Source organism: Fukomys damarensis, unplaced genomic scaffold (assembly GCF_012274545.1).
Source record: "Fukomys damarensis isolate Sample0158 unplaced genomic scaffold, DMR_v1.0_HiC HiC_scaffold_32, whole genome shotgun sequence".
NCBI lineage: Eukaryota > Metazoa > Chordata > Mammalia > Rodentia > Bathyergidae > Fukomys > Fukomys damarensis.
Genome location: NW_022900944.1, coordinates 36,474,360 through 36,492,473, shown reverse-complemented (window position 1 = coordinate 36,492,473; position 18,114 = coordinate 36,474,360). Strand labels below are relative to the sequence as shown.

Genomic DNA, 18,114 nt, shown 5'->3' with positions numbered 1-18,114 from the left:
GTCTAAAAAAAAAAAAAAAAAAAAAAAAAAAAAGAAAAGAAAAGAAAGTCAAAAACTCCCTATGAACAACGGCACAGAGTGAACATTCTCCTTCTAAAAATGAGGAGTAGGGCAATAGAAACAAATTGGACCAAATCAAGACCTTTTTAGTAACCAAGTTCTCTTCTGCTCCAACATTGCAAGCCTTTTCATTCTGGCAAGGCTGAAAACATTTGGCATTTTGCCATTGATTTTCAGTGTAGATTGGATTAAAAGCTGCCAATAGTACATATGCCATAGCCTGAATACAGCTGCCTTGAAATTACCTCCATCAGATTAGTCTGCTCCCCTTAATTTCAGTCTCCTACAAAGTCTCAGAACATGAGAAAAATGTAGATAAAATTTCCACCACAGCACAATACACATGGTCTCAAGGCCAGTGGTGTCTTTGTTCCCTCCTGAGCTTGGCCTTCAGGTCTGCATTTCTATGAGCATTCTGATTTCCTGAGCTCAGACCAGAATCTCCCATCAAGCTCAGCTTACAACATTCTAGGGCTTCTCTAGCCAGTGTCTAAACTTTTCCAAATTCTTCCTATACAAAAGTTCCAAGTTTCTAAACCACACGGTCAGATAGTCAAAGCAAAATCCCATTCTCTGGTACCAAAATCTCTCTAAGTCATTTTCTCATTACTAAGACACAATACCCACCACCCAAAATTTAGAGAGATTTGCTTTGGTGGCTCTAAGGTAGAAAACAGCATAGGAGAGGGGCATGGTGCAGGAAAAACTGCTCACACCATGGCAGCCAGGCTAGACAGAGAGAAGTGAAGACTGGGAAAAGATTTAGGTCACACCTCTAGTCGTGCCTTCCAGGCCATGCCTCCAGTGACCTGCCTCTTCTGACCAGGCCCCACCTCCCAATAACACTTTGTCACTAACTCATTGGTGGGTGAATCCACTATGAGTACAGCGCCCCTATGATCCAATCACTTTCATAAATCCTTCCCTCTGAGTGCATAAAGCTTTGGGGCAACAGACTCAGTCCAACCAAGACCAAGTAAATGGATTTCTGACCAAGGCGTATCGATGAATCAAAGACTGCCACAGTGGCAAACTCTTTGGCCCTTAGTCTCTCATTAAATTCATGATTTATATGAGGAATTTAAAAATGGATTTTGCCCAAAACTGTGAGTCTTTACTTAGGCTGATAGATGCCCAACAGGTAAATATCGGTAGGAGAAAGCCTGACCTTCACTTTGTAAAACTCGGGATCATACCCTTCTCAGTTCTGCATGTAGCTATGAAAGTCTGACTAAACGGGGAAAACAAGAACTACTAACCCTAACTTTACCTACTCTACTCATTTCTTCAAGACTGAGTACACCAGGATAAGTTTTACAGAACATTTATCTATGCCCAGAAATTTATGGCTAGTTGCTTTGAATTTTAGAAGAGCCTCGTGTGACCGAGAGTCTTCCAGAGTCCTATCATGAGAACTAAATTACCCGTGAAGTCGTGAGGATTCCTCTAGAGCTATGAATCCAGGACTGAGTGACCATGTCCCAGTCCACCATAGCACCCTACAAAACTATTCTGTTCTTTTGTGAATCAGACAGACCTGCGCCCTCTTCAGACCTGTGTCCCCATCAGTTTCTATGAAGCCTTTTTCTTATCTTCTACCTATTAGGGGACAAGCTTGAACTTTGTCAGAGCAGTGTTCTCCTGTCTTACTTTTTAAAGCTTTTTCTCCTGTAAACTCATACTGCTGTTGCATTTTTAATTTTCATTACCAATACAGTAAGGATTCATGATAGCCAGTGCCACTAAGAAATATATTTGGAACCAGGTGGTGACACATCTGTAATCGTAGGCTGAAGCAGGAAGATCACAAATTTGAGGCCAGCCTGGACAATTTAGTGAGACTATCTCAAAATAAAAAATAAAAAGCTGCAAAGGTAGCTCATTGGTAGAGTTCCAGTTTCAATCCCCACCACCACAAGGGAAAATAAAAACAAAACACACACACACCTCTGGTATATTCTAAAACTCTTGGAATTCCCTGAGTTGGTTTGAGGTCATCTTTTATTGTTCAAAATAAGCCCCTTTCATACCTGATTCTGCTAATGTGGTATCTTGGTGTGCCTCTGTGTAGCTTCAGGTTGAGGGATGGCTGCCAGAGGAACCAGCTCATGCTTAGACAATTGGAAATTCCAGCCTCATACTGACTTCTAGGAAGGAGAGGTTGAATTATTTACTGGTAGGTAGCCAATGATTTAATCCACCATGGGTACAAAACAGGGTATCTGTAAAGATCATAAACAATTAGGTTGAGAGACGTTCTGGGATGGCAAATATATTCATGCACAGGTAGGCAGGGCAGGGCACCTCAACTTAGGGACATTTGAGACCCCTCCAGATCTTGCCCTATGTAATTCATCTGCTTAAATGTTCCTTTGGTGTCTTCCATAACTGGTAATAGTGTTTCTGTGAGTCTTGTCTGTTATAGGAAATTAATGAAACTGAATGTCATGGAACCCTTGATTTTGTAGCCAAGTCAGAAGTGTGGATAACCTGCAGATTCACTGTGACTGCTGTCAGGAGATAGTTTTATGGCAGAGCCCTTAAAACTGTGGGATCTGAATTTACTCTTGGTTATTAGAAAGTTTCACTGCTAAGACACACAGTGACCACAAATGAATTGCTTGTTGTGAAAATATACATTGGGCATCAGAAGTGTTTTCTTTTTTGTCCATTTATAGGTGATGTGGAAAAACCTGTGATGACCCATATTCCTTTGTACCTATTTATCTCTGCCAGGGGCAGGGATTTATCTAAGTGCTCACATATTTTTATGACTTAGACAGAATATTATTACCTAAAAATGGACTCCCCGCCCCTTAACTGTTCGAGGGTTCTGAAACAATAAATCCTAACCTCCATTGGGGGAGGGTGAGGAAGGATAAAGACATACTATAGATTTTTTAAATTCAAATTTCTTTTTGAAAACTAATCCTATACCTAGTCCATTGTGATTTGCTGTGTGGAGCAGAGGCTGCCCTCTTTAGACAGGGCATGCATTCTTCAATTCTGCACTTTCACCACTTACGGTCTGTTTTTGTTATTTTGGTACCGCGGATCAAACTTGGATCCTTGCGCTTGCAAGGCAAGCACCTGAACCACTGAGCTAAATCCCCGGCCCACCACTTACTGTCATTCAGAGAAACTTTACTTAATTGTTCTAAAGAAGTGGAAGATTCTCATCTTAAGAGTATTGAGATTTCCAAGAGCCGGAGACCTTGACAAGTACTAAAAAAAGTAGGAATCAAGGTAGATACATTCTCCCAGGACTTCAACAATTATTTGCAGAGAAGTTCCAGTTACTACAAAATAGGAATGTTTTAACGTATTATGGTGTTTCTATTTACATGTGGTACATCTAATTTGGTAAAGACAGTCTACAGTAAATGTCTTTGGGGGGAGGTACTGGGAATCGAATTTAGGACCTTGCAAGGCAGGTGTGGTGCCCAACCCTAGTAAATGTCATTTTTGAGAGGACAGTAGTCTATATGCACAGGTAACACATAAATATGTGAAAAAAATTCTTACTTTTCACTCCTGGAAGTACTACTGAGATAAATACCTCTTTTTACCTTAATAGTTACTTTTACATTTTTTTAAGCTGTTAGTGTCACTTGCTGGTTTTTATTAAGCAACTTATCTTTCTTTTAACTGTAAGATTTCTGTATATATCAGGTACATTTTTATACCACAAATTTTACAAAGAAATTTCCAACTTTTATGCTTTACCTTTTTTTTATTTGAGAGTATTTAAAACAAAAATATATGAATGATCAATTTATCGACATTTTGTTTCTAGCATCCAACTGATACTTTGAAAAATTTTCTATTTCATAAAAGTGAAATGTCTTTCCTCTTTATAAAATACATGCTTGTGCCAAAAATTAAACAGAAATAAATTAGTTTAGCTAGAGCAGATATTTTTATAATATGGGCTTTCTTTATATAAGAACACAATTTTTTCCTCTTTCTCCATTTAGGATTCCTCTGGCGGTCCTCGGTGGAGAATTATAATTTTCACTATATAGATTCCACAAAACAATTGTTTGTTCCCAGAAAATCTCCTGTTCTTGATACTGCTGGGAAGGAGCTATTTTCTTCAGTATTTTCCAGTTGGTTGTTGGTATAAAACAAAGTTATTTATTTTTAGATATTATTTTTTAACTAGGGATAAATTCATTACAAATTGAATAAGACAAAATATGTGTTTCCATGTAAGACTGCCACATTCATTTCTTTCCCAGAGTATTCCTCCAGAGTCAATCTGATGATGCATGATCCATTTCAGCATTAACCTTGTTTCTCAATCCTTCTCACTACTAACATTTCCCTTCATTATGGACACTCTGATGCTGACCGAGTTGGAAGGTAAACCTGAAGGCTTTGCCACAGATATTACACACATAAGGTTTCTTCCAAGTGTGAACAGTCTGGTGTATAATACAGTCAGAACTAAAGCTGAAACCTTTGCCACACTCCACACATCGGAAAGGTTTCTCCCCAGTGTGGCTTCTCTGATGTCGAATTAAATGGGCATTAACATGGAAGGCTTTTCCACACTCCTTACACCGAAAGGGTTTCTCTCCAGTATGAATTCTCTGGTGCACAATATAGTCAGAACTACAACTGAATGCTTTCTCACATTCCATACATTTGAAAGGCTTTTCTCCAGTATGCATTCGTTGATGTCTAGTTAACTTGGCATTGATACTGAAGGCTTTTCCACATTCCTTGCACTGAAAAGGCTTTTCTCCAGTATGGATTCGGCAATGATCAAGCAGATTTCTTTTAGAAGTAAAGCATTTCCTACATTCATTACATTCAAATGGTTTCTCCCCAGTGTGAATTCTCTGATGTTGCATTAGTTTTGCCTTAACACTGAAAGCCTTTCCACACTCATTACACTTATAGGGCTTCTCCCCAGTATGGATCCTCAGATGCTGCCGAAGCTGAGAGTTACATCTAAAGGCTTTTCCACATTCATTACATCCATATGGTTTCTCACCAGTGTGGATTCTCTGGTGCTGCATTAACTTTCCTTTGACACTGAAGGCTTTTCCACATTCAGTGCACCCATAAGGTTTCTCACCTGTGTGGATTCTTTGATGCTGAATGAGTTTTGCATTATTGTTAAAGGCTTTTCCACACTCTTTACACGGATAGGGCTTCTCTCCAGTATGGATACTCTGATGCTGCCGAAGCTGGGAGCTGCACCTGAAGCCTTTCCCACATTCACTGCACATGTAAGGTTTCTCTCCAGTATGGATCCTCTGATGTTGAATTAATTTTGCATTAACACTGAAAGCTTTCCCACAGTCACTGCACTCATAAGGTTTCTCTCCAGTGTGGACTCTCTGGTGTGTAATATATGCAGAACTACAGCTAAAGCCAGTTCCACACTCCTGGCACTGATAGGGTTTCTCTCCTGTATGGATCCTCTGATGCCTACTAAGACTCCCATTAACACTAAAAGCTTTCCCACAAATCTTACACTGATAGGGCTTCTCCCCACTGTGGATTGTCTGATGTGTGATATAATGGGAACTGTAACTGAAGCATTTCCCACACTCCAAACACTTGAAGGGTTTCTCGCCACTATGAAGTCTTTGATGCCAAATTAACTTTGCATTAACACTGAAGGCTTTGCCACATTGCACACACTGATAAGGCTTCTCTACAGTGTAGTTTTCTAGATGTCGATTAGGTTGAGAGTCAAATCTGAAGGTTTCCACTAAGTTTTCACATTTCAAAGTACTTTCCACTGTATTAATTATTTCATGCTTAATAAATTCTGTGCCAAAGCTGTAGGCTTTCATCAATCCTACACAACCAGGGCGCTGCTCTTCAGTGGAGATACTATGATGCTGAAACAAGTCTGGGCTGTTATTAAAGGAACTCTCCTCCATGGAGCTTGTTTCACCCTTCACCGTTGCATCCACGCTGCTGGCGTTTTCCTCCTTCAACCTTCCTGCTGAGTAGACTTCCTGTTGTTGCTCTAGCATGTAGGCTTCTAAAAAGTCTGTTTCCAGGGAAAAGTCCTTCGGAAGTTCAAGTGATGTGCTATCTTTTTCTTCATACATTTCTGTTGTCAAATTATTGTTTGTCTGTATATCGGTATCTACTATAAAAATAGAAAACACAAAATATCATATAAGAAACATACTAAGAAAAAAGAAAAAAGAAAAGGTCGGGGATTTAGCTCAGCGGTTCGGTGGCCTGCCTTGCAAGCGCAAAGACCTGAGTTCAATCCCCGGTACCCAAAGAAGAAAAGAACAAAAGAATTGTACTGTAAAGGATCATAACAATCAGGGAGCTCTTTAAAATCACCAGACTAAGTCAAACAACCTAAAGTTCATCTATAATATGGATGTAGTATGTGTAATACTACTGGTAAAATAACATCTATATATGCCAACACGAAAAGTTGTATAGGGCACAGTTTAGAGGAAAAATAAATTGAGAAACAGAGAAGATACAATTTGTATTTTTAAAAAAAGGACAGATATATACATATATATTTGTATATGCCTAGAAAAGTTCTAATCTAAAAATTTACACAAGAAACTGAGCTAATTGGCACAGGAAGTATGGTAGGCTCCCCTCCCACTACTTGACAATTTTATACTGTTTTGAGCACTTATCAATATTATAAATTTTAAATTAATGAGGCCAGGCGTAGTGGCTCATGCCTGTAATCCCAGCACTCGGGAGGCTGAGGCAGGAGGATTGCTGTGAGTTCAAGACCAGCCTGGACTACATAGTGAGTTCCAGGTCAGTCTCAACTACATAGTGAGACCCTGTCTCAAAAAACCCCACCCCTCAAAAATTTTTTTAAATTAATGATTAAGAAGGACACCAGTCACACTCTTCCTAAGACAAGGCCATAACCAATAACTTGATGGTTAAAAGTGACAGCAGTACCTAAAATTCTAGGTCTGGTCCACCAGATCAGCATTTTAGCCATCATACCATGCTCTGCTACACTCTTGTCACCATGGTATTAAGTCCTTTATTAATAAAAGTGGAAGGCCGGGCATGGTGGTGCACACCTGTAATCCCAGCACTTGGGAGGCTGAGGCAGGATGATCACTGAGTTTGAGACCAACCTGGGCTACATAGTGAGTTCCAGGTCAGTCTCAACTACATAGTGAGACCCTGTCTCAAAAAATAAAATAAAATAAAATAAAATAAAATAAAATAAAATAAAATAAAAGTGGAAAATATTTAAGAAAGAAAGGTACAAGATCCAATAACATAGGACAACACTGGAGATATGTGTCAGAAGCATCAGGAAGCAAAAAAAGGAAACAATTTTGTTTTGTTCCTCAGAACTTAAATATTAGGCTTTCCAAAATTTTTTCTCTACTTTAGAAAAGCTCTGACTAAAGTCAATTTCATCATCTCTTCCCAACCCCTCTAGAATACTGTTGCATTAACTTTGCCCTTCCTGTCACCTCTTCCTCTAACACTAAAACCGATCATTCCCTAAAATTATCTTTACAATCTCAATAGTATTTAGAGGTACTGATCTCTACATCTGTCCCCAAATTTCACAAAAGAAATATTGTGCCCCAAAATATGGCCTCTATTTATTTTATCTTTCATTTCTTTTCAACCATATAAATATTACTCCCTGCCTCCGTATTTCATTACACTTGCCCTCAAGAAACCCAACTTATCTGGCTTTCTCTAAAAGCATTTAAAAAATAATATTGATCTTTTCCAAATTAAATAAAAGAATACTTATTTGTTGCTATAAAGTATTTGTTGTCTTCCGCTCCCCCAATGTATATGCTGAATTCCTAACCTCCTATGTAAATGTATTAGAAGGTGGGCCCTTTGGCAGGGGTCTCATGAATGAGATTAGTGTGAGTTCCCTTCCATTCCACCACGTGAAGACACAGAGAGAAGATAGCTGTCTATTAACCAGGAAGCAGGCCCTCACCAGACACAGATCTGCCTGCACTCTGGATATCAGACTTCCAGCCTCCAAATATTAAGACATAAATTTCTGGCCCAGTGTGGTGATGTACGCCTATAATCTCAGCACTCTGGGAAACTGAAGCAGGAGGTAGAAACTTTGAACCCACCCTGGACAACCTAGTAACATAGCAAAACCCTGCCTCAAAAAAAAAGCTAAGGGCCAGGGATTTAGTTCAGTGGCGCCACTGCCTGCCTCACAAGGTTCGGAGTTCAATCCCCACTACAGGGGGAAAAAAAAAAAACTCAGTGTGTAGGCCCTGGGTTTAACCCTCAATATTAAGAAGAATAAGAAAAAACAGTCTATATTTTCCATCTTTTCTTGCAGTGAGGATGGTAGAGTTCCAGCAAAATAGATTTAAATGGAAGTTACCACATGGGACTTAGGAGAAAGCTTACAAAAAGAGAATCAACTATGCTGTCATGAGCCTCATGCTGTCCTTCCTCTTCTGCCTGAACTAGAGCCTGTTTGATATGTCACCCCTGTATACATGGATGAGATTAATGTTTCTATCCTCAGCTAAGATTGTAATGACCTAAACAAAGACTAAAGATTTCAGGACCATCTGCTGCCACGAGGTTGAAGGTAGCTCAGTGATAGACTACCAGCCTAGCATGTGCAAGGCCCTAGGTTCAATTTCTAGCACCGAAAAAAAAAAAGAGAGAGAGAGAGAAAGAGAGAGAGATCCAAACATCACTGATTAAGGACCTTACAATTAGAAACGCAGACTATTGGCTCTGCTCAAAACTTACTCGCTAATGATCTGTTACTTCTAAGATCCTCTCAAGTGGCTCATTTTAACATCAACATTGGAGAAGCATAGAACTCCTCTTCACTTCTGCTATGTACAGCTCTGTCCCCCTGCCCCAAAATAAAAATATTTAATCAAGCACACTAGGCACTTGATACATGTTGCCTCATTTAATCTTCAACTCCTAAGACCAGCAGTATTGCCTTATCATTATTATTATCGTCATCCCACTTTCAGACGTGAGATCACTGAAACTCAGAGGTCTCAAATAATTGAGCAGGCTCAAAGTAACGTAACTAGAAATCTAGTTGGGATGGGACACAGGAAAGCTTACTCTAAAGACTATACTTTTAACCACTCCTACCTTTATGTGTGAAAAGGCTGTTAGTTCTAGTTCTCGAATTCTGCTTTTTTTTTTTGGTACCGGGGAATCAAACTCAGGACCTTGTGCTTGTGAGGCAGGCAGCGACACCACTGAGCTAAGTCCCCAGCCCAAAAGGCTGTTAGTTCTATATCCTCCACATTAAGTGATCGGTGCTCAGAGAATGGCAAGGACTCCAAAAATTACTAAATCCATTAATTTCGTCTGAGAAAGGCAGGATTCCAAAGTTAGGACTGAAAAGAGTTAGAATAAGGCATTTGAAAAAAAGATTTATTGTTGGGATTACAGAAATGTGGTTGAAAACAGACATAATAGACCTATCTCTATAAATCATCAAAATTTATTAACCTTACTCTGTATGACTGGCCAATAAATGTGGCATGTTTACACAGTATGCTGCTGGGCAGTATGTGCCTTACCAGTCCAAAGGCCCTGAGGGCCTGTTCCAGTTACAATGCCCAGCGGAGACAGGCCCTCCAGCTCACCTCTCTCCAGTTGTGAGATCATAGCCGGTTTACGAAGCGGAAACCCTGGTTCAGAAGAAGGAGAGGAGAGACATGAATAATCTCCCGTGGATGAGTTCCTAAGCTTCTTCTCAAATGGGGAGCAGTGGGGAGAGAGGCTAAGAGCTCTAGAAGAGATCGAGGGTGGTACTGAGCAAGGCCATAGCTTTGGAAGCAATATGGGAGGGAGGGAGTAGAAAGGCACAGACTGCACACTCAGGAGATCTCAAGCGGAGCAAGCTGGGGCAGTCTGCCCACAGTGGACTAAATATTCAGAGTTCATTGAAACCCTTAGACTCAAAATAAAATAAGATAGAGATCTGAAGATGCCACCATGGAACGGGAAGCTACTATTTTTCAGATTGTGTCAAAAACACAAGGTAGAATTCCACAAGGCAGAATTAGAAGCATAGACCAGTGTCTTGTTAAACTGGTCCAGTGAATTTGTCAAGGAGATCAGGAACAACCCTGGGGTTCCTCTTCAGTGAAGGGTTATCAGATATCCACCCTGCATCCTGTCAGGAAGGAGGGAGCCAGGAAACCCCAATGGTAGAGTGTAAATCCCAGGGAGAGAGAAGCCTTACCCAGGGAGGCCACATTCCCATAATTCTCCAGCATCACATCCCTGTACAGGGCTCTCTGTGCAGGGGACAGGCCATCCCATTCCGCCTGAGTGAAGTACACAGCCACATCCTCAAAGGTCACCAACTTCTGAAACAACAGGTTCCTGCTGCCCTAGGGCCAATTCCATGGATCAGGCCCTAAGTGAGGGGCAGAGGGCAGTATAAGGGCTGGGGAGGGACTATGTAAAGATCACATAATTAATAGCATGGGAGAAGTAGAAAGAAGCACCAAGAAAGAAACTATGGAGTATCTGACTCCCCTCCCAGCAGAAAAACTTTATGCCATTTTTTATACTTATAAAAGATAACGTAAGTTAGACTAAAAGATAAAAAAAAATTTCCATAAGCAAATTCTCTTAAAACAACTGCTCTGTTAGATCGCTCCCTCGCTGCCAGGCTCAGGACCAATTCACCAGGATTTCCCACTGCAACCCTACGAGGTCTGGACTCTCTTGTGCCTAACCTCAGCCCTGCCTGACTCCCACATTTTGCCCTCATTCTCACCCCCAGCTACCCGCAAAGAACAGTCCTGGCTTCCACCTCATCTGCCACCTAACTCCCATCACAGACTCCGAGTCAGGGATCAGGAGTCTTTGCTCCAGCACAGCCAGCCAAGGAAATTCAGAGCTACCCAGGCCAGGGTTTCCCTGAATACCCAGCATTTCTGGCCCCTCTCTCACACATCTTCTCCCAAGTCTTTACTCTTTCTCCAAGAAGGCTACGAAAGAAGAGAGACCAGCTTTCTGCTGGCCAACTGCTCTGCCACCCTTCTGGATTCTAGGCTATGTGGTCAGCGTAAGCTCTGCTGCTCAGGGCTCTTGCTGCATGTCACCCTCAGGCCCAAATGCTCCCTCCTGGGTAGCTGCAGCCCCTGACTAACACCCCTTCTCCCCATGTCAGCTGTCTGTAACAGCCTTGTGGACTCACTCGGTGGATGTGCCTCTCATCTCTGCCCAGATTTAGCTTAACAATCAACAATTCTAGTCCCACCTCTAGGTGTTTCTGAGTCCTTTGTGTAACCTCAGACAAGTCATGTAACTTTCCTGCACAAAATTTACGGCCTTCCCTGTATGCTACCATCACCCTTTCCCCCAGCAAGTCAGCACCCCTTCCTTCCTGAATTCATTCTTCAGCTGGTGTTCACAGCACCCACACAGGAAACCTCATTTAGAAACCTGGGAGGCATTCCTGACTCCCCTGCTTCTCTACACAGCCCCTAAATCTCTGACTGTGTGTCCTGAAGATTTTTATGTCTGAGGCATTATTTGAATTGGATTCCTCCTCTTCAACAAATTTCCTTGACGAAGCCCACATTACTTGAATCAGTAAGTAGATTCTTTCTTGAATGTGTCCTTGCTTTTGAATCTCCCTTGAAAATTACTCAACACAACTGTCACAGATCTGATCACTGGTTCACAGCTATCATACACTTGAGCAGTTACAATCACACAACAGCTCCATGACCTTTTTGGCGGAATGATTATACAACAAAGCCCCTATCACAAGAAGAGGATGTCAGGATTAAATAGCCTGTGCAATGGGCGTGGCATGGAGCCTGTTGCACAGTAGGCCTCCAACCATGTTACCAGGACTATCATTCCCAACCTGCAATCCAGGGAGGTCCATGGATAAGCCTCAGGGGTCCCTAAAAGTGTATGAAAAATTTGGTTTGTTGGCTTATTTTTGGAGAGGGGTGAAAGATTTTACCAGAAAATTGAAGGGTGAGCTACTGCAACCCAAGCAGCTTTAAAAGGGCAGAACAGGACACTCTGTCCCACAGGACTTCCTGCTTTTCCCCTCTCCTGATACCAATTTGCATCATCTTCTCCTTCTCCCATAATTAAAGGCACATCCATCCTTCTCTGACCTGATCTGCTCCTCCTTTCCCTACAGCCCTGCCAATGGGAGTCCCAAACCTGTGATTCTCCTTCATTCTCATCTATGCAGAGAGCGTCCCCTATGGGCAGCATCCATACCTGCAGCCCTCTGCCTGTACAGAGGGTCAGAGTCCCTGGTGTGCAGAAGACTATGCACTGCCTTCTAGGTTCACTCTCCTGCAGCCTCTGCTGGTCACTGTCCCAGCCTCTGCCATGCCCCCGCCCCAGCACCACTGCCACAAGTCCCAGGCTTTCAGCTCAAGGCTCATCAACTCCCTTCACAGTTTTCCTCAATTTGACGAACCGGGAGCTCACCTGAGGCCAGGCTGTGAGAAGCATGGCTGCCATCACCTAGGGTCCCTCTCAGAGAAGGGCTGGAACTGGGGAGAAACAGAGAGAAAACGTGAGACAACACAGCCCCTCTCAGAAGATCTGAGGTGCAGGAAGCCAGCTTCCAGTCAGGAGCATGACTAAGAGCTGGCGAGAAAGAGGGAGCGATCCATTCACTAGCTCAGTGCCCAGAACTCCTGGCTAGGTCACTGCTGCTCACTGCCAGGAACCCCAGGATTTTATAACCGTAACAGTCACACAAAAGGGTGGGTACAGAATACATGTAAAGTCTAAAGAATAAAAGAACAAAGTCTTACATAGCAACATTCAGTTCAAGACACAGAACTCCTTTTCTGTAAACCCGTATCACCCTCAAATACACTGAGAGAAACAAGACTGGCTGGGCTGGGAATCATGCAGCACACCCCATCTTGCCTGTTTCTTCAAAGTCCTGAGTGTCCTCAAGAAGCCCAACGCTTCTGTGGAGGTTTGGCAGATCAGCCTCCTGCACAGCCCAGGCTTACTCTGAGGAAACGGAGCGGGAGGTGAAGTGTAAACTGCCTTCTCATACTGTCCCCTTCCTGACTGTGAATGTGCCATGTCACTGCCTGGTACACTTCCACAGAGACACCAGCCAGGTCTGTAAAGCTGCAACCACCAACACCTTCGCAAGGACCTATACCACGTATTCCTGGTTCCTCTCCTGGGGCTGCCCTGGTGTCCTGTGTGCGACACCTGCTCGACCCTGAAGTGCACAGGAGGTAATGTCTCTGGGGCTAACCTTAAAAAAGGGGACAGAATGGAAACATATTTTCACCTTTAGCCCCCACTCCAAGGCTCCTCAATGACCCAAGAAGACAGCCAGACTACTGAGGGCCAAGCCTGATAGTGCATCCTTTTTCTGGTTTGTTCAATCAAACTACCTTGGCCTAAGAAAGCCACCCCACTAACACATTTGAGTCCTTATATGTATGAAGCTGCAACCTGACTTAGTACATAAAGAAAACCTAAATTAAGAATTGACCTCTATAACATATACCTGAGTCTCAACTATAACAGTGGTCAAGCTTCAGCCAAACCAGGTTCAAAATAAGCAAACACCAGGTATTAACCAACTGAGCTATCTCTGAACCTCATTTGCGTTTTCCATACAGTACTTACCTCTTTCCATCCATAAATGTCAGCCAGGCAGGACATGACAGCTCGTTTTACAGAACCTATCCTGGTTCTAGGGACGGCCTGATTACTGAATGGTTCTTTACTCAACTGAACTGTTAAACTTAATTTGTTTAAAGTTTTTCTTTTAATAGGATTTCCCTTCTCAGTTTTCCTATGTGCTTCACTCTGTCCCTGTGACCACACTCCTACAAAAGTTCCTACACATAAATCTTTGTTCTATGTTCTGTCTTTAGGAGAAGCTCAACCACAACAGGCTTTTTCTTTTATCTTTTTAAAATATTTCCTACCTTACTAAAATTGTGTGATTTATGCATTTATTTTCCTTCTTTCTCATTTGGCAACTAAAGCCTATAAGGCCATAAATTTTCCTCTGGATACACTATTAGCCACATTCCAGAAGTTTTTATAGTTCACACTTTAATTACTATTTTATAAGCACTCCAACTGTTTTATCTCTGATCTAATAAATATTTTAACAGAATAGTTTGTATTGCTTATTTTTTCTCTGCTTTTATTTTTTCTAGCTTTACTGTACATTTAAATAAGCTGATCTATTAACTTCTTTTTTTTTTTTTTTGGTACCGGGGATTGAACTCAGGACCTTGCACTTGGCGAGGCAGACAATGGAACCACTGGGCTAAATTCCTGGCCCCTATTAACTTCTATTTTACAGATTTTTGAGGCTTTTTTTTTTTTTTCTCTAGTGTTATTTTAAAACATATTCTATAATGTTTAATGGGAAAATTTAGCTCAGTGGTTCTGGCACCTGCCTCGCAAGCACAAGGACCCAAGTTTGATCCCCAGTACTACCAAAAAAAAAGAAAAAAAAAAAACTTATTCTGTGATGGAAGAATATATGACCCCATTTGAATCTAATGAATCAACTCTACCAACTCTTTTGTACATTAATTAGCTAAAGGTGGGGGAGCCAAAGAAAGATAAACATACTGTCCATTCTCAATAGATGTCAAAGGTATTTAAAAGAATTAACATTAATACCTAATTTAAAAGACTTATACGCTACTGGAAACCCACATGTCCACTAAAAATACACCAATAGTTTCTGTATTGCTTTTACAATGGACTATAGCCCAGAAGCTACATATGAGTGATTGAGGAACTTATTATATTGTGCAAGTACCAGATGACTATACATACTATGATGCCACTTTTACAAAGCTCAAAAGCAAACAAAATCTGTTTGAGCTCAGCCTGTGCAACTCAGCAAGATCTTGTCTCAAAATTTTAAAATAAATACATAAAGGGTTGGGGATGTAGCTCAGTGGCAAGGCCTTAGGATCAAGTCTCAGTACCACAAATAAATAACAAATTGTTTACAGTGATATGCATATGTTATAAAATTTTGAAGAGGCTATGATTAACAATAAATCCCAAATACTTGTTACCTCCAGGTCTGGGAGGCTAGGAGTTGGACAAGGAAAGACATATAGATGGAGCAATATAGGAAATGTTCTTTCTTATTTGAGTGGTATATCCACAGATATCCATTTTCTCTCTCTCTCATTTTCTCTCTCTCTGTATATGTGTGTGTGTGTGTGTGTGTGTGTGTGTGTGTGTGTATATATATATATATTTTTTTTTTTTTTAATCTCAGTATATGAATACTTTTAGTCTCCTCAAATTTGGGCCTTGACACATTTCGTCCCAGAGCTCTTCATCTGTTTGGTACTTGATGCACAATCTAGAACTTATGTCAAATTCCTTGTCACTTGCACCCTCTCCATCTAAAATAATTTGTTTGGTACTTGTGACTCCTACAACCGACTAATGAGGAGTACTAATGTGCCACTGTACTGGGGGTTGAAGCTAGGGCCTTCCCTATGATAGACAAGTGCTGCGCCAACGAGCGACACCCACCCGCCAGCTCTGGGATTTCTTTTAGAGATAGGTCTGGCTAAGGTTCTTAGGGTGCCTTTGAATTTGCAATCCTCCTGACTTGTCCACCCTCCTAACACACCCAAGTAGCAGAGATTACAGTTGTGCTGGCTTCATATATTATTAAATACACGTGTGCGTGCGCAAGCATACACACACACACACACACACACACACACACACACCCCAACTAGGATGGGGTGGAGGGGAGGCCCTACAACATCATAAATGGAATACAACCAAGCAATGAGCCTTACTACAATTGAATAACAAAACAACAAAGTACTGAGAATGTCATGAACCAAGTAACTCTGGAAAACAGTATTTTAACTAAATACTGTAAAGTTAATGATAAAATGACTTGTATTCAAATACTGTGCTATAGGTAGTAAGTTTGTCTTCATGGGTAATTATTGTGCTATTCTATAACTGAGCAAATTCATAACTATAATGTGGAAATTGCTGACACAAAAACAGCAACTAACAATTCTAAACTGGGCTAGGTAGCACACCGCTGTAATCCCAGCCCTCAAGAAGCTAAGGCGGGAGAAGTTCGAGGCCAGCCTGGGCTACTCTGTGAGACCTTGTTTCAAAAAACAAAAACAAAAATCAAAAAAGATGATTTGTTCTGAGCCAACACAATGACCAAGCCCACGAAACATAAACTCAGCTTAACAACATGTAAAGTCAAAGGACGTGATCCTGGGAGAATTCACTGAAGGGCATGAAGAGATTACATAAGCCTTTTATGGTCCCAAAAGAAAGCAGGCAGAGAAGGGTGAAGGGGGTGAAGGGAGGGCAGGGGCATGGGGAAAAAATAAGAACCAAGACAATCATGTAAAGGTACAAGATCCCAATGCGAAGTGTAACTGTATTGTTTGCCTTAAATCCACCAATAAACTTAACGGGAAAAATATTTTTTTAAAGTAGGCAGAGTCAAGTGGGCAAACTAGAAAAAGGCAAGGAAATCTACCACAGCACTCAATGCCACCTCACTGCCAACCTTACTATTTAATAGAGGCCAGATGTCCACCAAGCCTAAGATACCTTTTAAGATTTTATCCAATCGTCATACAAAAAAATCCTAAACCAGACACAGAGACCAATAACAAATGGCTATCAAAGGGCCAAAAATAACCCAGTAAACTTAGGCTTCATAGTTTACAATACAGTATCTCCACAAGGTCACAGCACTCTTAATCAATAAAATTTAAACAAATTCAAACAATATGCAAGCTCAAACTTCAATTTACAAAGTCATTCCCTGATCACTGTTACCCCATAGTCGGAAAGCAGATGCCTTTGGGGCCTGACATCGCTCCAGCAGACAGTGCCCTCCAAAAGGCTTATTCTGCTCTTAAATGGCTTGGGGAGGCTTTGCTTTTTCTGTGCTCCCTCTCGCTCCTGATTCATGACCCTATGTCAGGGGCGGGGCGGAGGTGAGAAGCTCGCACTCAGTCCAAACGCGGAATGCGTGTGAGCCCCTATGACCTCAACATGTCAAAAGACTTGAGAACACCTCGGACCACTTCGCCCCCGCAAACATTCCGCCCTCCGGCTGTACCGACACATCTTTCCAGAATGGATCACGGGCTAGATGCTCGGGGCGTGGCGGCTGGGACAATAACACAGGCTTCGCCTTCCATGGGTCGGTTCATAATCGGCCACCACCAGGTCCAAAGCAAGAGTGGAGGGAAGAGGATCTCAGGCCGCCGCCCTGCTCCCTCTCCCAGGCTCAGCCTTGGGGACAGCGCTGGCCGTGAGAGAAGTAGCTCTACCCAGCGTGTAAGAGAGTCCTTCACGGACCCAGAGGTTTGGCATCACTGCACCATACTCACCTCTGCAGCGGGCAGCTCCGCGGCGCGGCCGGAAGTGCGTCACCAGGCGCGACCGGACTCTCTAGGAGGGAACTTCTCTCCTCCTCGGTGATGCTCTCGTCCCGCCTCTTGAGGCCCGAGCGCTAGCTGCCGGCTTGGTGCTCTTCTCCCCTTCCCATGGTGCTCTTCTCCCCTTCCCAATCTCCCTCGGGGCTGTTACCCCATGGGGGCGGTTACGCCTTGAGGGTCCAGGAGAAGCGAGAAGCGGGGTGCAAGCCGGGCGTGGTGGCTCCAGCTTGTGTTTCTGGCACTCTGGAAGGCAGAAAGATTGCAAGTTCGAGCCCAATTTGGACAAATTAGAGATTTAGCAAGACCCAGTCTCAAAGTAAACAGTTTTTTAAAAGGTGGGTGTGGCCCTGGGGATGACACAGCCGCAAGAAGTCACAGAGCTGCTGGATCAGCCCTATACTGCTTGGCTTCAGATAACATATAATAGAGAAACAAACTTTCACCATATTCAAACCACATTAATTTGAGTACTTCAAATTAATTCCCAATCCCACATCCTAAAAAATAGTCCTAGAAATGAGGAATGATGGAAAAGCATACAATCTCATAGTTTAAAATCTAAACTGGCCTTCACACTGGAGTGCTGTGGAAGCCTATCTCTCTGTTTGGCCTGCAATTATGATTGTTAAATTTCCTCCTGCTCAATTCT

General features: G+C 42.2%; 1 protein-coding gene across 11 annotated transcripts; it reads right to left on the bottom strand.

Annotated features, from left to right (window-relative positions):
• Positions 1–3,804: 3,804 nt before the first annotated feature.
• Znf23 (zinc finger protein 23) lies at positions 3,805–17,480 on the bottom strand. 11 transcript variants are annotated; one of them, XM_010644454.2, is made up of 5 exons: positions 17,418–17,480; positions 12,490–12,554; positions 10,259–10,385; positions 9,591–9,701; positions 3,805–6,178 (listed from the first exon to the last, which is right to left on the bottom strand). In XM_010644454.2, exons 2-5 carry the CDS (start codon positions 12,520–12,522, stop codon positions 4,377–4,379), a joined length of 2,073 nt encoding a protein of 690 aa, XP_010642756.1. In that variant the 5' UTR covers positions 12,523–12,554; positions 17,418–17,480; the 3' UTR covers positions 3,805–4,376. The 11 variants fall into 11 exon arrangements, with proteins under 11 accessions (XP_010642756.1, XP_010642758.1, XP_010642759.1 ...); XM_010644456.2 differs by having other exon boundaries at positions 3,805–6,175; XM_010644457.2 differs by having other exon boundaries at positions 9,657–9,701.
• Positions 17,481–18,114: the final 634 nt, after the last annotated feature.

What these genes read in the sequence shown, in the direction of transcription:
- Znf23 (XM_010644454.2), bottom strand. Translation starts at nt 12,522, where the DNA reads ATGGCAGCCATGCTTCTCACAGCCTGGCCTCAG. An exon ending in TTCTCACAGCCTGGCCTCAG is followed by an intron (nt 10,386 to 12,489) that starts GTGAGCTCCCGG and finishes CTGTTGTTTCAG; the next exon opens with AAGTTGGTGACCTTTGAGGA. An exon ending in TGGGAATGTGGCCTCCCTGG is followed by an intron (nt 9,702 to 10,258) that starts GTAAGGCTTCTC and finishes CTTCTGAACCAG; the next exon opens with GGTTTCCGCTTCGTAAACCG.